Genomic DNA, 19,622 nt, shown 5'->3' with positions numbered 1-19,622 from the left:
CGTAATCTCTTGGACAGGGTAGCTAGCCCCGAACCTACTAGGGATCTAGGTCCGTTCATAGTCCGTCGACCTAGGGGCGTACTAAGGAGCCCATCCCTTAACGAGATCCGTTCATAGTCCGTCGACCCCGGGGCGCTTATGGAGCCCACCCTTGGTACAAGCCTTACAAAGTAAAATATCATGCATGTCATATCATATCATACTTGTCATAATTCTTGTCATATCATGAAGAGAGATCTTGATCCCAACTTAAGGGAAGCATCTCTTTACCATAGCATGTAGAGTGCTCTTGATCCCAACTTAAGGGAAGCAGCTCTTTTTCATAACATGAAGAGTGCTCTTGGTCCCAACTTAAGGGAAGCAACTCTTTTTTCATAACATGAAGAGTGCTCTTGGTCCCAACTTAAGGGAAGCAACTCTTTTTCATAACATGAAGAGTGCTCTTGGTCCCAACTTAAGGGAAGCAACTCTTTAGGCTTTTCCTCTTACATAAGCCATTCATACATGCATTATGAAACATAACATGGTCCTATCATAACATAAAGTATAACATGTTATTTTCAAATCATCAAACATGGCATATCATCTCATGAACTTAGCATGCATATCATGAACATGGCATATCATATCATGAGTCTAGCATATCATATCATTAACATGGCACATCATGTCATAAGTCTATCATATCATAAGACATAGAAATGCAACATATCATAAGGCATATTTTCATCATATCATGAAGCATGAAAGCTTAATCTACTCATATATCAAAGGTTACATATCATGGGAATACATAAGCATGTTTAGTTAGGTTTAAACTCTTTCCTAACTCAATTAATCCATCTTGGCCGAACCACATCAGTAGGTTTCCACATTATTTTATTCCATATGAAGCATAAAAACTCAAACACATAACATGCAAATTTGTTCCAAGTACATACAAGACATTATTTTTCATGAATACGCATGTTTGAGTTCAAAACTCTAACCCTAACCCATTTATCTTAATTTGACCGAAACCTATCAGTAGGGTTCTCATATCATTTTGTTCCATATGAATCATAAAACTTAACCACATAACATGCAAACTTGATCTAAGCATATACAAGGCATTATACTTCATGAATAAGCTTATTTGGGTTCAAAACTCTAACCCTAACCTATTTTTCTCAATTTGGCCGAAACATATCAGTAGGGTTTCATATCATTTTATTCCATATGAAGCATAAAACTTAAACATATAACATGCAAATTTAATCTAAGTACATACAAGGCATTGTACAAGCACATACAAGTCACCATACTTCATGAATAAGACTATTTGAATTCAAAATTCTAACCCTAACTTATTTATCTCAATTTGGCCGAAACATATCAGTAGAGTTTCATATCATTTTATTCCATATGAAGCATAAAACTTAAACATATAACATGCAAATTTAATCTAAGTATATACAAGGCATTGTACAAGCACATACAAGTCACCATACTTCATGAATAAGACTATTTGAATTCAAAATTCTAACCCTAACTTATTTATCTCAATTTGGCTGAAATATATCAGTAGGGTCTTCATGGTTTTCATTTCATATAAAACATAAAAGCTTAGGTTATCAACATGTAAAAATTTTATACATCATGAAGGAGTACAACTACCATGATTTTATCCAAAATTCTTAACTTAAGGCCTAAAAATCATTTTGGCTGAATCATATGGTAAGTATGTCTTTTTTTTTTCACAACACGAATTATGAAACTAAGCCATCAACATATAAAATCCACACCTCATGGAAGCCTAAAATCAAGTATGTTCTCACAAGAAAATTTAATCTCACCCTTCTTGTGTCCTAGGCCGAAACATGGTAAGTAGGGCCTTAGTTTCCTTTTTTTTTTTTTTTTTTCTTTTTTTCTATCATGCCCTAAGTGACTACCCATATTTACCTTGACTGAAATTTACAAGAGAGACATCTTTAAAATTTCAAAAGAAAACGTTTACGATTGAAACCGATCGAAGCTACTTGTACTGCAGTGAGGGGATACTCACATTCTTCACTAAATTCTCTAAGGAGGGAACCTTGCTTGTGAATCCTTCCTAGAGGAGAGCTTCCTTGCTCCTTGGTCTTGGCAAGAAGAGGAGAGGGAGGGAGAGTCACGGTGAAAGAGAGAGTAGGAGAGAATGAGAGCAAAATGCCAACTCATTTTTCATTTCTCCCTTTTATTCATCATGAGAGGAGGAGGAAAAACTATATTTTTCTTCCTCCTTTCCTTTACTCTCTTCTTAATGAAAACATTTTCTAGATGCATCCCTTCTTAGAGAGCAAGAAAAGAATATTCTAGAGCATCTCTTCATTAGAGAGGAAGAAGACAATTCTAACTTCTCTTCCCAAGAGAAGAGCTTTTACCTCTTTACCTTTAACTATAGTTTCCCTCTCTTTTCAACCACAATTACTCTTGGTCTAATGGTTATCTTATTCATGCATCTAGTGGGAGGTCTAGAGTTCAAATCCTAGACCTTATATATATTTTTATTTCTATTTTGTTTGTTTAAGTGTTCGGCTAGGAGCAAAAATTTAACTAAGGCATATTTTTATTCATGATAAAAATTATTCTAAAATTTTTGCTAAGAACCCTATGGGTGTTACACCCTCAGGGCCTTAAGCTCAGCTTCTTGGGTTTCCAACTGAGCTGCTTGGATCTCCAGCTTATTGCCCTTCTCCCGCAGAAGGGTATCTCTGGACTGTAGCTCTTGTGCCCGGTCGGTAAGCTATTGCTGATGCCCCGCCTCAGATGCAGCTCTTTCTTCCCTCACAGCTCGGAGCTCATCTTTGACCTACGTCAGGGACCTTTTCTGCCACTCAGTCTGATTGGTTAAAGCTCGGATCTCGGCCCGCAATGCATGGCTGGCTTGGGCGGGGTCGTTCAGTTGCAGCTCTAATTCAGAGACTCTCTCCTGGAGTTCTTTGCTTTCATGATGGAGGGTGTGGAAGGATTGGTTCAACACCAAAGATTCTGCGTGAGTCTGGATGGAGAATACAACCCTCAGTTAAGGCAGACTAATACCAAGAGTGAGGGGCAAAGTACTTACTTTAGCCCAGGATTTCGAGAGCCTATCCACCTGAGCTAATGGTGATGAGCTACCCATTTGACTCATACTCTCCGCCCACAAGCTGCCAAGGCAGCCTTTCATCGCCAAGATGCTCGTGGGGACATCGTGTCGCTGAGCTTGAGCGGCTTCAGAGGGGATAGTGGTCCTGTAACGATAACGGGCAGGTCGAGAAGGGCCGACATCAGAACCGGGAGGAGCAGGAGGTGGCTCGGGAATGGGCTCGCCTGACGCTGCGTCACGTCGCTCACCTGAGCTGTCTTCCTCTAGAGGAATAGGGGCGGAGCAGAATGCAGCTGGTCTTCCCCTGTAAGGGTTGGGAGAGGCTGCCGTACAGATAAAACAAAAGTAAAAAAGGGAATGATGTTAGAGCCATCCACGGTGGAAGCAGGGAGCAATACGGTGACAAGAAGAACAGGATCGAGAGTTCATGAAGTCAGACCTGGCCTTCGACGTCGTCTGTGGAGCAGGGGCTGACCGTCAGAGTCAGCATCATCAGAGCGAGACTGACCCTGTGAAGAGACGGTAGCACCCCCATCTGTGGCGCCTCGACCGGACAAGCTTCGACCCGCGCGATGAAGGGCCGCGCGACCTCGTCTAGAGGCCCGGGGGGCTCGTCGGAAGACCCGCCTAGCTCGATGGCTAGCTTGAGCGTTACCCCGGTCTCGGCTCGGGGCGGCTTGTGAAGGAGAAGCCGTGTGCGCGGTGGGGTCGGAAGCGGGCTGAGTCGCTGTCCCAGAGGAGACAGATCCAAGATGAGGGAGTAGCCTCCTACCTAGGATTACCCGACTGCGCCGCAGTATTTCCAGATCATCGAGGGGCAGGGGCAGAACTTCCGAGGTGCGATGCAGAACCTCCGCTGTGGGCACCGATACAGGAGGTCACTCTCACATAGAAAATGATCGAAAGCGGGGGAGGAGAGCTTAGCATGAACTTACCTAAGGAACGAGGCGTTCCGGAGCGGGAGGGGCTCAGTCGGAAAAAGGAAAGTAGGTCTTCAGACAGCGACCTCGTTAGATTTAATCGCCAATCCTCCATTCGGGTTGCAGCCGTAGCAAAAGGAAGGTCCATGTGAAACTCTTCCAGCGCCGGAGTTAAAGGAAGCGCAGGTTGCCAATGCATGGGCCAGCCCGTTTCCTCGGGAAATCGGAGAAAAAAGAACTTTTTCCTCCAGTTAGCATTGGGAGGAGGAAGACGGGAGAAGAAAGCAGTATGATTGCGAGCTTGGAAATCAAAAAGACCGTCGGCGCGCCGGGCAAGAGCAAAGAAGTAGTGAAAGAGGGGAGCGGACCAGGAAACCTCACAAACCTCGCAGAGTATCACGAAGCCACATAAAATCTTTATGGAATTGGGAGTTAGCTGACCTAAGGGGATCTTAAAATAACAGCATACTCCAGACAAGAAAGGATGTGGAGGCAGACGAAGGCCCGATACAAATCGCTCGGTAAAGAAGGTACAAGAACCAGGCGGAGGATCGAAGTACAGGTTCACGCCAGTAGGGAGGATTGGGCGAAAGCTAGCAGGGATCTCATAAGTGCACCGTAGGTCGTCCCAATTTAACTCAGCGAAAGTCGAAGCATCTGGAAAATGCTCGGCCAACAAGGAGATCCAAGAAGGAGAGGCCATTGCAGAAGAGATCGTCTCAGAAGATGGGGAGAACAAACGGAAAGAAGCGTCGAGGAGAAAAGGAAGGATCGCGGCAAAGTTTTAGAGGAAGTCAGTCGGCGACGGCGACGTTTGAATGCTTCACAGTGACGGCAAGGGAGAGAGTCAGAAGATACTTATAGGTATGGCGGGTGAAGGACATTTTCGTAAGTTGGCGACGGACGGTAGATACAGGGTTTGAGATAAACAGGGAGCGCTCTGTGATGAGGCTCGAGAATATAACCAGGGGGCACTATGGGAAAGCCAGGGGCTCGAGATACGAAGCGCCTCCCGAGGTGACTGCTTCAAGCAGGATAAAAGTGTACGGAGGGGCCATCAGAAAGGTGGGTAGGTCAAATCAGTGGGCTTCACGAACACGCGAGGTAACCTTTAGCCACGCCGGGCTCAGAATAAGAGCGACGATTGGAGGAAGAGCTACGTGGAAGAGCTACGTAGCGAAGGAAAGTAAGCGAAGGCGAGCTGATCAGCGAAGATCGGCCGAAGCCCACGAACGACCTACTAAAGAAACAAGCTAAAGGTACACGAAGAGGACGCAATACAGTTATCCGAATATGAGGGAAATCAAGAACAGACATTCCGAGTTCAGTATGACTACACGAATACCATCGGAGAAGATCCGACCTCAACACATCAAAAATTAAACATCATAACACGGGTTTGACTACACTACATTTGGAGAAGGGGAAACCGGTTCACCAGGAGCCGACAGAAGGGGCACTGGGTCGGCCAGCTCTGTAGAAGGAGAAGCATGGGCATCAGACGCTTCGGGAACGACAGCAGGAAGGTCCCGGGCAGACGTATCCAGAGGGGTCTGATCGGCCGCTGAAGGAGGAGCAGCCAGGAAGAAGAGCCCATCATCCGCTTCGAAGGAAGGGAAAGTTTCTTGCGGTAGTTCCCGAGCCAGGCGAGCGGTGTCCAAAAAGGTGGCGGGAGGTGCCGAGCGCAGATAACCTTGCTCGAAGGCCTGTCTTACCCCGCCAGCGGCCCCGTGGCACAGCAACAAGACCATCCAGCGCCCCAACTTCTGGAGGAAAAAGGAAGAGCGGACATAAGCCAGTCTGTAGGCCTTTAGCCGCCCGAGTTCGCCCGCCTGATATTCTTCCATGAAGCCCTTGTTCTGGGCAGTCTCAGCGTGAGCTGCAGCTAGGTCGCTTTGGCCCTGAGACGCTGCTTCCTGGGCCCGCAAGAGCTCTACCTGCAAAGATTGAAGCTGGGTCTGGCAAGCCTCCCACTGAGTCCGCATGGTGGCTTCCCAAGCAGCAGCGACACTAGCCATGGCCTGGGCATCGGCCAACCCCATCTGCAAGGGCTCCTGACTTTGCCTTAGCAGCGTCAATTCCCTGGATTGGGAAAGCAGCTCTGCCTCTCTGTCTTTCAGCTCAGAGGCTATCGCGTGATGCCGCTCCACTTCAGAGGCCAAAGAGGACTCACTTGTCTTTAAGGCCGCCTCCAACGTTCGTAGTTTATCGAAGGCGGCGTGGGAGAGGGCCCAGGCGGAGGCCGCAGATTCCCCGACTGCACGTAGATAAGCGTCCAGGCTTCCGAGGGAAGGCTCAGGAGGAGCTGAGGAAGCCGCAGGGGGCTCTAGTTCCTGAAGACGTGCCTTGAGCGCCGCGTTCTCTCGCTGCAGCTCGGCCGCTCATTGAACGACGCTCAGACTCGCAGAGCAGGTCTACAAATGGCCGTAGGAAGAGAAAGGGGGTTACAGAAGCACGTGGATACCCGGAAGAAGGAGAGAAGGAGCTTACCGCTACCAGGGAACGAGCAATCTGATCAAACCCCTCCAGAGGGGAGCTGCTCTCCCAGAATTGCCGATTGGCCGATTACCAAGAGGTGGCCAAGTCCCCATGGAAGTTGACCCTACCAAAGATGGGGGATAGGTCGGCAGCGGGCACGTACTCTAGGTCGGTCTCTGAAGGAAGCCTCCAAGAAGCTTCAAAGGCCAGGTCTGCGGAAGGCGGTTCCAGAGTCGGCGCGGCTGAACTCGTAGGCGCCAGAAGGGGAGAGGCGGACGGAGTCAACGGGCCTAGGGGCTGATCACCAGGGGACGAAGGCGGGGCAGGTAATACACTCTGGATTGGCACCGGAGTGGTCAAATCCAATGGCGGGTCTGTCACTTCCAGATCAGAGGCCTTCTCCTGGGCCAAGCCTGCCTCCTGAGCCGAGCTCGTGTCCGAAGACCTGGAGGGGGAAGAGACACCCACCACACGTTGACGCCGAGAAGGTGGAGGAGAAGTCACGGTAATCGGGGCCGTCCTTTTGCCTTTACGCGTCAAACACAGCTTCATAGTAGGACGGAGAGGAGGCGCCTGTCCAGTGGGCGATGACTCAGTCGCAGGTTGATTAGAGGTGCGGGGCAGGACTGAGTCCGCAGGGCTGGGGGCTGGTAGCTCTGCAAGTATCGGGGTAGTCACAGCATCAGAAGTCCGGGGCTCCGAGAGTTGCGGACCGGCTACAGCAGCGAGATCGGAAGGCAGGCCTGGCGTCAGCTCTTCGTTCAGAGCTTGCAAAACGACCACCGCGGGGGTCTCTTGACAAGCGAAGGAACGGAGGAGAGCAGCCACTACAAGAATAAGAAGAAAAGGCACCTCAGTTAGCAAAGAGTGGCGTACAAAAAATAAACGACTTACCAAAAGGAGCTCCAATTTCTGTGGGGACAGGACTAAGACCGAAGGCGTACAAAATGCCTTCCAACATCAACACAGACAAGTGAACAAGAACACCGCTCAGCTTGTCCGCAGCTGTGGAGCAGGCAGGTTCATGAACGTGCGAGGGGAAGTCCGAAGCAAGGATGGAATGCCATTGGGAAGACCCGGCTAAGGGGGCGGGGGGCTTAAGGAAGAAAAAGTGAGACCTCCAGCCTTTATTGGAAGAAGGTAAGTCGTCAAAGAACTTATAACCCGGCTTGGCCTGAACGTTGAATATCCCCTCCTCAGCCCGCCGGAAGGAATAGAAGTGATGGAATAGTCGAGCGGTCAAGGGAATTCGATAAATGCGGCATAAAATGACGGTTCCGCAGATGGCTCGGAATACATTAGGAGCAAACTGGCAAATACCGATGCCGCAATATTGACATAATTCAGAAAGGAAGGGGTGTAAAGGAAAACGAAGGCCGCCTAAGACCTGATCCCTAAAGACGGTAACAAAGCCTTCGGGAGGAGACGAGGGGTGTTCAGTGGATGATGGGAGACGGAACTCATACAAGGAGTCTAACCTCAAAAGGGATTGCAATGCAGACAGGTCGTGATGGTCTAAATCGGAAAGGTAGCATGCATACCAGAGGGTTTCCTTACCATCTATAGTCGTGGGGAATAAGCAAGCGAGGAGGTCGGAGACAAGAGGAGTCACAGGCCGGGAACGAGCAGGAAGGCAAAAGGCTGCGGGCTCAGGCAGGAGGACGGAAAGCTGCACTACCCGGGAGGGGCACGGACGAGGAGAGAAGGATGGCGAAGCGGCAAAGTGAAAGCGGCGGACTGACTTTAGGGTTTATAAAGCCCATTCATTCCTAGGAAACATCGAGAGTCGAGCCGAGTATCTTTTTGGGTAATATGCCCTCGCGCCGTCTGATGGGAAGTAAGCACCGGGGCGTGTGAAAAAGGGATAGAAGCTGGCGTCAGGAAGTGTGGGCAATAAAAGCGCCGGACAGGTGTCATCACGAGAATGAGCGCATTAAAGATAGGCACGGCGGGGTAATCATGAAGAAGTGTGGCCCTAAAAAAGAGGCATTCATCTTGAAGGGTTCAAGGCTAGGCGAGAAGTTTCACAGAGCTGCAAAGGCCAGGAAATTCAAAAGGGGTCGCGCAGGAGACAGGGCTGATCAGCAGGAGCAAGGGTCAGAGCAAAGAAGTCGCAATTAGGCAGATAGGGGTGTTGCTTACTCGGAATGGCCAAGCAAGTAGCTCGGTAAAGACATCCCCCGAGCTGGTCCGCTAACCACAGCGTCACGGAAAGCCGCGAAGTCCCCACAAGCTAGGAAGGTATTGCTGTCCAAGGGTCGAGTAAGGTTCACATTCTCCCTTCCTTGTTCTTAAATCCTATACCATGCATAACGCGACTGCAGGGAGACAAGCGACACGGACGAGTAAGCTCAAAGCTGGCGATAACAACTAGCTCAGCAGAAGTGATTAAGTTGGCTTAGATGAGGCAGATGGGGGCAAAGTAGAACAATGCATCTATGCCTCTGTTGAGGAGGGTCCGGCAGGTCTCGGACCAGCGCCATCGCCACCGGTCTCGGACCGGAGTATCGTTACTGGTCTCAGACCAGAGCCATCGCCACCGGTCTCGGACCGGAGTATTATTACTGGTCTCAGACCAGCGCCATCGCCACCGGTCTCGGACCGGAGTATCCCAGACTCTCGCCTCAGTGCGAGTTAAAAGTGAGCTCTGCTCTCACGCCCAACGACCTTTCAGGTCGGCTCCCATGCGAGAATTAAAAGTGAGCCTTGTGCTCACGCCCAACGACCTTTTAGGTCGGTAGTCCAGACTCTCGCCTCAGTGCGAGTTATAAGTCAACTCTGCTCTCACGCCCAACGACCTTTTAGGTCGGCTCCCATGCGAGAATTAAAAGTGAGCCTTGTGCTCACGCCCAACGACCTTTTAGGTCGGTAGTCCCAGACTCTCGCCTCAGTACGAGTTATAAGTGAGCTATGCTCTCACGCCCAACGACCTTTCAGGTCGGCTCCCATGCGAGATTTAAAAGTGAGCCCTGTGCTCACGCCCAACGACCTTTTAGGTCGGTAGTCCCAGACTCTCGCCTCAGTGCGAGTTATAAGTCAACTCTGCTCTCACGCCCAACGACCTTTCAGGTTGGCTCCCATGCGAGAATTAAAAGTGAGCCTTGTGCTCACGCCCAACGACCTTTTAGGTCGGTAGTCCCAGACTCTCACCTCAGTGCGAGTTATAAGTGAGCTATGCTCTCACGCCCAACGGCTTCCATGCGAGAATTAAAAGTGAGCTCTGTTCTCACGCCCAACGACCTTTCAGGTCGGTAGCCTCAGACTCTCGCCTCAGTGCGAGTTATAAGTGAGCTCTGCTCTCACGCCCAACGACCTTTCAGGTCGGCTCCCATGCGAGAATTAAAAGTGAGCTCTGTTCTCACGCCCAACGACCTTTCAGGTCGGTAGTTCCAGACTCTCGCCTCAGTGCGAGTTATAAGTGAGCTCTGCTCTCACGCCCAACGACCTTTCAGGTCGGCTCCCATGCGAGAATTAAAAGTGAGCCTTGTGCTCACGCCCAACGACCTTTTAGGTCGGTAGTCCCAGACTCTCGCCTCAGTGCGAGTTATAAGTGAGCTCTGCTCTCACGCCCAACGACCTTTCGGGTTGGCTCCCATGCGAGAATTAAAAGTGAGCCTTGTGCTCACGCCCAACGATCGTTTAGGTCGGTAATCCCAGGCTCTCGCCTCAGTGCGAGTTATAAGTGAGCTCTGCTCTCACGCCCAACGACCTTTCAGGTCGGCTCCCATGCGAGAATTAAAAGTGAGCTCTGTTCTCACGACCAACAACCTTCTAGGTCGGCTCCCATACGGGAATCAAGAATCAGCCCCCCCTGCGAGAATCTTGAGCAAACCCGGCGCCCGCGCCTAATTGCCTTTCGGAACTGCCTTTCGGATGGATATGCCTCGCGATGAAGGGAACGTCTGTGAATAATCAGGTTAATTACGTCTGGTTTTGTTGTAGTTCCCTTATATAAATGGCAAATATGCATGGTACGAAATGCGGAAGGCCAGCCACTATACCGATGAAACATCTATAGTGATCGCGAAATCAGGTTTCGCTCGTTCATTACATTTTTAATTCTTAAGCTTCATGTCAGTTTTTATTATTCAAAATCCATACATAAAAACGAGTCATGACACGACTTTGGCTTCTTACGTACAAGCTAGTTTTCTTATGAATACTGCCTAGATTAAAGTTGAGCAGGAAAGAGCAGGCCAGGAAAAAACAAAATATTAGGGTAGCAGCGCAGTTCAGCAAGAAGGTGATACAGCCAAGGGCACAAGCAGGGACGCCTCATGACAAAGGAGCCACTGAGACATCTATCCCCCCAGACCACCTTTAACTCGAGGGAATGATTGGTCATGGAGAATGAGCACGACCGCGGGAAGAGCTGTCTGGAAGCTCAGGAGCTCCTGGGGCGTTCCCTGGGGCATTCAAGGCTCGAGCCAGCTCCGCGTGTAAAGATCTGAGGACCGCCTGCTGCTGAGCGATAGTGCGTTGCTTATCCTCGAGGCCTGCACGGAGGAGAGAGAGCTCCTTTTCATTCTCTCGCTGCATCTGCCCCTGGAGATCAAGTTGACGCTGCAGGCTAGCTTGGCACTCCTCCTTCCTCGCCTTCTCCGCATGCACGCAGTATTTCGCGAGACGATATTGATCTTCCATGGAACGTAGAGAAGCTACCTGGCGAGCACGATCTTGAGACACGTGATCTAGTTCGCGTTCTCTCGAGACAAGTAGCGTGGTGAGTTCATTTACTAACGTTTGGGAGGGTGGTTGGTCGACCTCCTGAGAAAAAGGAGAATGCATCGCGTGAGGGAGAAGTTGGTGGAACGCGGGTCAGCTTAAGAGAGTAAGAAAGCGTGAAATAGAAAGGATTGCATGGAGAAGTGACCTTAAGGCTCCTTATAAAGAGGAGTAGCAGCCAAGCCAAAGCAACTGCGTGGGCGCGACACCCCAAGCGACTGGCTAAGCAATTAAGGAGGCATGGCATCCCAAGCGACGCGACACAAAGGTTGATGCGTGGGGTAGGAAGCAGAGCGCGCAGGAGCGTGGTGAGACACATAGACAGGATGAGGTCACAGAGATATGCTGAGGTAGAAACACAGAGGTAGGCTGAGGTCACAGAGATATGCTGAGGTAGAGACACAGATGTAGGCTAAGGTCACCAAGATATACTGAAATCCTGAAGATGTGCTGAGGTCTAGTTAGTCAGACTATCGTCCTCCTTCGACTAGACTTGTGGGGGAGGCTTGTGATACGGTTGGCGATGGAGGGGCCCCAAAGGGAAAGGGGGAGAAGGGTCAAGGCCATATGACGGTCAAAAGTCAAGAGAATGTGGCGGTCAGTAGTCAAGGTGACTTGGCAGTCAATAGGCAAGCTGACTAAGCAATCAGAGGCAGGCAGAGGGGGTAGTCAGAAATCAGGGAGACAGCTCGGCCTACAGCCCTGCGGTCGAAGGCCAGGGAATATTCACTGATCGGAAGCAACAGAGCTGAGTATAGGCAGCTCGACACACAGGTCTACGGTCGAGGGTCAGGAAGTATTCACATAACGGGATCGGCAAAGTTGGACAGAGGTAGCTCGACATACAGGCCTGCGGTCGAAGGCCAGGGAATATTCACTTATCGGAAGCAGCAGGACTAGGTTGAAGCAGTTCGGCCTACGGGTCCGCGATCCGAAGGCCTGGAGGGGCAGGTCACAAATCACAGGTCGGGATCGACAGAGCTGAGTAGAGGCAGCTTGATCCGCAGGTCTGCGATTCGAAGGCCCGGAAGTACAGGTCAGCCCGACTGGCAGGTGACGCTTAAAGGCTGGGTCCGATCGGAGGAAGCGAGGCCTGGGCAAGCCACGGTAGATCGGATGCACTGAGCGGTGCGGGAATCGGAGAATCTCAATGGTCCATCAGGGATAATCATTACACACCAACAGTATGCGCAAAGACGGAGGTTCCTAAACAAAAGGATGCCCTCATGACCAATAGCAGCCTGCCAGATGTCCCCTACTACAAGACAAAGCCTATGTGGGAAGGCGGAGGTTCCTAAACAAGAAGATGCTTTCACGACCAATAGGGGGGGACAGGTGTCCAAACTACACGACAAAGCCTAGGGTCTAACGTTTTCTGACAGGAGGGCAGGTTCTGGAGGCGAGGCGGGTGCATAAAGAGGAGGAGGATTCCTCGTACGCGGGTACGCTCACTCGTCATTTTTTCCTACCAGTCTTTTACTTTTCTCGTTTGGCTCTGTGATTTCCGGGAAAAAAGGGACCTGACTTGAGCGTCGGAGGGCCGGATCCGGGGACTTTTTTCCCTGGGTTTTGGTCTCTAACGAGAGGGTGGATCGTCTGAGTGTGCGCAGGGTCCTATAGCAGCGTCAGCCATCCGTGGGAGCCGGGTCGCCCACGACTTTTCGTCAACAACCAGGCCACCGCGACCAGCCTTCGTCCGACTCAGCTTTCGGACGGGATCAAAGAGGAAGACAAGTTTTTTTTTTATTTTTAGTATATCTAAAAGAGTACATATCCATCTCATTTTATATACTTTTGAATGACATGTAACTTATTCCAACATTAAAGAAAACAACGTTAATTTGTGACTCTTAAAAAACCGAAATTGTAGCAAATGAAGAATTTTGTTGGGAAGTTTTGTTGTCACTTAATCTTCAACGTGCAAGGAAGATGAAGTGGTTTTTCTTGGCAAGTTAAATTTGGTTTAATTAATCCATCACAGAGAGTCGTAGGGGCACTGAACTTACTAGAGTGAGTAAGAAGGTTAAACTTTCAAGTCTTCTATGCAATGAAGCTAAAAAACCAAAAAAGAGCAGTGGAGAGTCGTGGTTAGCTACAGAAAGTTCTTATAGTTGGGGTAGCAGGGGTATTTAGCTGCAGATAGTTGGGGTAGCAGGGTGCCTTGGTCTTACTATTTCTTCTTTCAAAAGAGTTTCGTCTGGGGTCCTCCTTATAGCTTTTATTTTGCTTTATTAATCTTATAGCTTTTACTTATTGTTTTTCTTTGCCAAAAATCTTATTGCTTTAATTTGCCTTTATTAAAAGACTGAGCGTGAGTGAGCATTTTCTTAAGTTTAATTACGTAAGTGAACATTTAATTAAGATTATAGTATAGTGAGAGTTATTGTCTAGTATAGTGAGTAGTGAGTTATTCTACTATGAGTTATTCTTAGTGTGAGTTATTCTACGCATCAGACTTCTAGTGAGTTATTCTACGCAAGGGCGATTCCAGCTTCCAGGCCAAGGCAAGCAAACCCAGCACACTTTCACCTTGATCGATATCGATATGATCAAGATGCGCCCTCGGGCTTTCCATCACCGTAGTAGCAAGACTAGCAAGCTCCCTTTCTTTATTATAATCTTTCCATAGATCAAGTTATTTCCATTCATTTCAGTTATTATATAATTGGATTTCCATTCATTACTTATACTGATTTCTTATATTATGATTATGAAGGCGAAGGAGAGAGAGAAAGAGAAGTAAGTCGGCTCTTCCTCGGTCTCCTACAAGGTTAGAGTTCAATAACTCAATATCCGAAGAGGAGAAGACTGAAGACATATAATCCGGACATGTAATGGCTACGTATATATTTTTTTTTCTCTTCCTTGCATTAGTGATAAGCTGTCCTAGGTTTAAGGGATAAATAGTAGAATTAGTCTTCCTAGTTTTAAGGGATAAGTTTTGGACTTAGCCTTAGTTTATGGTGTATATAAAGGGTTCTAGAGGTGTGTATTCATTTTTCAATTATCTTCATCACTGTAAGAAAGTAGTGTATCAGTTATCTTCCTCCTCGGTCTATTTTCTTTTGCATATTAGTGTGTGTCTTGGGTGTACTATTCATTGATTCTAAGCCAACATCTGGTATCAGAGCATTGGTAGTATAAGACATCCAAGAATCTAGGATTCTATAAAATGTCGAACATCCCAGTAAAGGAGAACGGCGGAGTGCCATTTCCCTATCCGATGCTAAGTCCTCACAATTATACTGTGTGGGCAATAAAGACAGAGGCGATCCTTGATGCCTAGGGAGTCTGGGAGGCGGTGGAGCCAGCGGAAGGAGCCCAGGTGGATGCAAAGAAGGACAAAAGGCACGTGCATACATCCTGCAGTGTGTCCCCGAAGACATACACTACAAGAAAAAAGCTAAACAACAACGCTTTTTTGGCGTTGTCGTATGTACTTAAAAAGTGATGTTGTAGATGGTGTTGTAGAAAGTCATATCAAAGACAACGCTTTAAAAGCGTTGTGGTTGGTCACAAAGACAACGCTTTTTAAGCGTTGTCTTTTCGTTCTTAAAAAGCGTTGTTATAGATGCTGTTGTAAAAATGCACATATCAAAGACAACACTTTAAAAGCGTTGTGGTTGGTCACAAAGACAACGCTTTTTAAGCGTTGTCTATTCGTTCTTAAAAAGCGTTGTTAAAGATGCTGTTGTAAAAATGCACATATCAAAGACAACGCTTTAAAAGCGTTGTGGTTGGTCTCAAAGACATTGTTTTTTAAGCGTTGTCTTTTATTACTTAAAAACGTTGTCTTTTTAAATTTATAAAAATAGTGTTTTTCTTAATTAAATAGCAAAATTATAAAAATACTCAAAATTTACATATAATTGAATATCCACAACCACAATCATTTTTATAATAAGACTATTTAACAAATAAATAAAACTTTATATTATACAAACAAAATGTATACATATTGATCCACAAATTAAATTTGTATCATACAAGTTATCCTTAACTTCATGACAATAATTTTTCAAACACACAAGTTTTACAAAACCTCATCATTGACTAACCGCTGTTGTTGGTGTCCATCGCATGGAATTGCTTCTTTAAGTCCAGCAATCTCTTCTTCTGAAAGGCTTTCAGATATCACTCTTAGAGCCATCTTCTTCAACTTGTCATCAGCACACCTGGGGTTGTAGGCAATCAAGAAATTTTGTATGAAAACTTTCATACATGTAAATCTCGTACTAAATAATATGTCAATGTTATATATACATGTAATTCATACCGTAAGTGTGTTTATATCGTAACTGACAAGTTTTCTTTATATATTGAACAAAATCAATAGGACAAAAAATCCAATTCCTTGAACAAAAGACCCTTCAACCTGCAGAAACACTCAGATATAAGTATATGAACATACGGCTGATTGTGATTTAGGATTATAAAATCAATAGGACAGATGAAAAAAAAAAAACCTGTCCTAGATCCACGGCAGGACTCAAGCTCTGTCCGCAGTCATATGTAAGGTCTGCTCTCAATATCGTAGTAGCTCCAGTGAGAACATCAATTTCTACCTAGAATGCACACAATTTTCAAAATCAAGAAAACAGACTAGCAATGTGATTACAAGCCAATCATATGAATGATCTACAAAGGAGGTTACCTCGCTTATAGCAGCCCCATAATTTAGATATGATGAAGTATCGTCAGCAACCCAAAATGTACTCGCTGATAAGTTCACATATTGCAAATTTGCCTGTATATTGTAAGGTAACTAGTTCATAATGGATGAAAGGAAGTAACTGCTTTGATTTCCAAAATATAAAAAAGCCCAGGAAATCCCTAAAAGTGAATGCATATAAGCTATCCTGTCCTTCACTTGCATAAGCTAGCTAACACATACAGACTACAGAAATAAGCTTAGCTTCTTGCCAATAAATAAACAGTAGTACATTTGATTAATGACGTAATTACACACCTGGGTAATAAGGGTGTCCCATGAAATTGATCCCATTTGCTCTTCCAAACTTTGCTTAAGAGGCTTTAATCTGCTGACTAGAATAGAGCATGCTAGACGAACTGCTTCGCAGCTTGCTTCAGATTTGGTGCTTCCAGCAGTTAAACCTCCCTGAACCAAACTCAGAGTATCTGCTTGAATGATTCTAACCCTATCCAAAAGATATTTTTTCTCTTCATCCCATAGCTGTTCAAGACCGAATGCAGCCATTTGCTTCACCTTTGTCCACAGTCCCTGGCCTATTTCAATTCCTCCGACTTCAACAACAATTGAACCATCATTTAGAATGGATACTTTCCCTGGTGTTGGCATTGGTTCCACTTCATATACAATTGGTACCCAAGAAATCCCTCGTTTTTTCCATTTGTTGCAACTATTGAAATGCAATACCATTTCAAGACGATTGAAGTAGCTTGCAGATGTAAACAACTCATCAACTATAGCAGGTAAAGTATATTCCGGAGCTTCTCCACTGCTACTTCCATAAAAAAACTTCAGGCTTTCATATGTATGCAAATTTCTTTTTCTCACAACATCGACATCCAAGGACAGGAAAGATGCTACACGCTCAATAATAGCTTCAGCAATGTAAGATCCCTGTACCTGCCCTGGTGCTCGCATCGATGATTTACTTGTAAGATTCGTCTTGCATAGTTTAATATCAAAAGCGAGAGCACCCCAGTTGTATTTTTTTAGACAAGTTATAATGGCATGTGAAATAAGTGGACTATAATCCTCTGATATGCCTGCATTTACCAACAAATTCAAGTACAAGGCCGTAATCTTTCCATCGGATTTAAAACCCACAGAATAGGTTATTTTCATTGGATGCCTTCCTCCTACCATTACCATATCCGTGCTACGATCAAGGTACATCTTTATTGGATGACGCAACTTAAAGGCTGTGAGAGCACATGCTGTTGCAATCTGTGAGCATCAGGGAAAAACCATAGTCTAACGGTTTATTAGCTAAATCATAAACATTCCAAAGCCAGAGAGGGAGAGATAGAGAATGACATCACACATTATTATTTTGTCTAAAATGTAGCAAAATGATATGATTGAACGATTTTGAGATTTTGAGACATTTTGACTGGATGTACAATGGGCTAAAAATATAAATTACATCTATCAACAAGAAAAATCACAAGTAACTGCATTAAGGGATGACTTCTTTAAAAATTTTAACATGATTTACCAAACCAATATAAACTAATTCTTTTATTGAGCATAACTTCATTACATACTGCCAAGTTTGATATTTTTTATTTCATGTAAGAATTCCATAACTCAACTTTGTTTCAATAATAGAGAAAGTTAACTAAGGAACTGGTTAAGAAATCCAAACATTGGTAGCAAAAATAAATATTAAGAACATCATGAAACAAGTTCCTACCATTAATATTTTTCTAAGGGATCCCCTATAATGATGCTAGTTTATGTGCTATGCAAAGAGTTCTGTAATCTGTATTCTACACTTATTATGCACTTCATACCGTAAGTGTGTTTATATATTGATGTTTGACCTGTCTTTATTGGATTTTGCGGCCCCGGTCTTCTTGTAGCCAGGCACAATGTAATACTTGATGTTGACTCTACCTTTGCAGTTGTTTCGGCTTGAGGAGTGGCAAAGAATGGTGGAGTAGAGGATGGATTTCAGGTATTCATCCGTGCCATCGAGGAAATGACTCCAGTAGGTGACTAGCATGTTGACCAGGGCATGCTTGGAGAAGATGACTTGTTTCAGAAGCTTTTTAGATCAAAGATACGAAGTGCATTGTTATAAAACTAGATGCACGAACACTTGCTTATACGGTTCTTGAAATAAAATACATTCGTAACCGTCACTAGCCGAAGCTCAATAAGGAAAATTCACGGTAAATGTGCATAGTATACCTCAGATACTGCAGATGATAGGGAAGGCCAGAAGACAGTTTGACGCAAATATTGAGATTGCCCAAGCCAATCCATGGTACTAATCCTGACAGCTCCTCCAAATCGCACTGACCATACATTAGATTATAAGTCCAATATTCATGAATCCTCCAATATTCATGCTCCAGATGACCATACATTAGATTATAAGTCCAATTAATTTGATTGCAAGGTTGTAAACAGTCCTTGAGGGCTATTGATAGTGATTCCAGTACGTACTGGAAAATAATGGAACAAACCTATGAAACAGCTATCAAGGGATTCACTTCAACTTTCCTAAACCAAAGAAGAAACAGATGGATTACAAAAGAAAACAATTTGCACCATCAAACTGAAACTTATAATAAGCCTTAATAAATTAATGAAAAAAGAATTGTTTAGAAGTTCACTGAGAAACATATGAAAATACAACAAATGCAACTGCAAAAAAAAAATAAAAAACTAGTATCCAATTAACTTTTTTTTATACTTTCAGATCAAAAGGTCAAATTTATATACTAAGATTCCAATGGAAATTAACTAGGCAAATACATAGGATTATACCGATTACGATCCAATGTATGAAGGGCCAAAATTGCATTGATTCCAATGCAGCAACCAAAATTGCATTGATATAGATTAATTAACCTTAATTGCAATTTTAATTTGCTACAAAAATTTGATTCAACAATCATCAGATCTTCACCTGGCTAGGCTACCAATATCTAATCCCATCGGATTTCATCCTAAAAAAATAGAACCATTACTTATCAACCGATATCGATTAAATCGGCTCATCTAATCTGCATCTACCTTAAAAGATATTCTAATTAATGAAAATATTTATGTATTAATTGCTAGTGATATCAGAACACCTGAGATTCTCAAGGACTTGATGAACAGGCCAGAGGTATAAATAATCATAGAATTATATCGTGGATTAAAAATGCCTTTTCTCTAATATCATACAGCTAACCAACTTCAATACATACTACCAAAGAAGCATAGGACTTTCATTCAATTATGTATAATCAAACAAATTTCCTTTAAAATTTTATAAGTTAAAAATGGATGTTATGCATTTGCAATAGCAATCAGAGAAATCCGTGTTAAAATTTCACTCTCAATATTAATTGATAAAAAAAAATGCTGCATTTAACATCACTAAGTATATTTAACCGCATATTAACTATGGAAACAAAATCCATAATTATTTTACCGGTATCAAGTAGTCCATTAGCTCTTATGGTACTAGAGTGTAGACCCTTGATACAAATATTTAGAAAAATCTCCACTAATTCAATTCTGGATGGTCCTATATGATGTACTTTTATAAGTAAACTAAGTTTCAAATAAAGAACAAACATCATAGGAACATAAATCACTAAACTAACAAGCATTACATGGAATTAAACTAAAGAAAATGTATCAACTAAAATCTATATAATGGAAGAGACATTTAATCAAACAC

The 19,622-nt window shown here is 45.0% G+C and overlaps 1 protein-coding gene across 1 annotated transcript; it reads right to left on the bottom strand.

Annotated features, from left to right (window-relative positions):
• Positions 1-15,541: 15,541 nt before the first annotated feature.
• LOC121986483 (indole-3-acetaldehyde oxidase-like) lies at positions 15,542-19,388 on the bottom strand. Its single transcript, XM_042540450.1, has 5 exons — positions 19,371-19,388; positions 16,199-17,164; positions 15,884-15,976; positions 15,696-15,794; positions 15,542-15,604 (listed from the first exon to the last, which is right to left on the bottom strand). The coding sequence occupies exons 1-5, from the start codon at positions 19,386-19,388 to the stop codon at positions 15,542-15,544; spliced, it is 1,239 nt and encodes a 412-aa protein (XP_042396384.1).
• Between the last annotated feature and the right edge of the window lie 234 nt (positions 19,389-19,622).

Source organism: Zingiber officinale, chromosome 5B, assembly GCF_018446385.1.
Source record: "Zingiber officinale cultivar Zhangliang chromosome 5B, Zo_v1.1, whole genome shotgun sequence".
In the NCBI taxonomy this organism is placed as follows: domain Eukaryota; kingdom Viridiplantae; phylum Streptophyta; class Magnoliopsida; order Zingiberales; family Zingiberaceae; genus Zingiber; species Zingiber officinale.
Note: the sequence above shows the minus strand (reverse complement) of the source record. Positions and strands in the feature narration are given on the sequence as shown.

Excerpts from the sequence above, each read along its gene's own strand:
- LOC121986483 (XM_042540450.1), bottom strand. Across the intron at positions 15,795-15,883 it reads ATGGGGCTGCTATAAGCGAG|GTAGAAATTGATGTTCTCAC; the intron begins GTAACCTCCTTT and ends TGTGCATTCTAG. Across the intron at positions 15,605-15,695 it reads CTGCCGTGGATCTAGGACAG|GTTGAAGGGTCTTTTGTTCA; the intron begins GTTTTTTTTTTT and ends GTGTTTCTGCAG.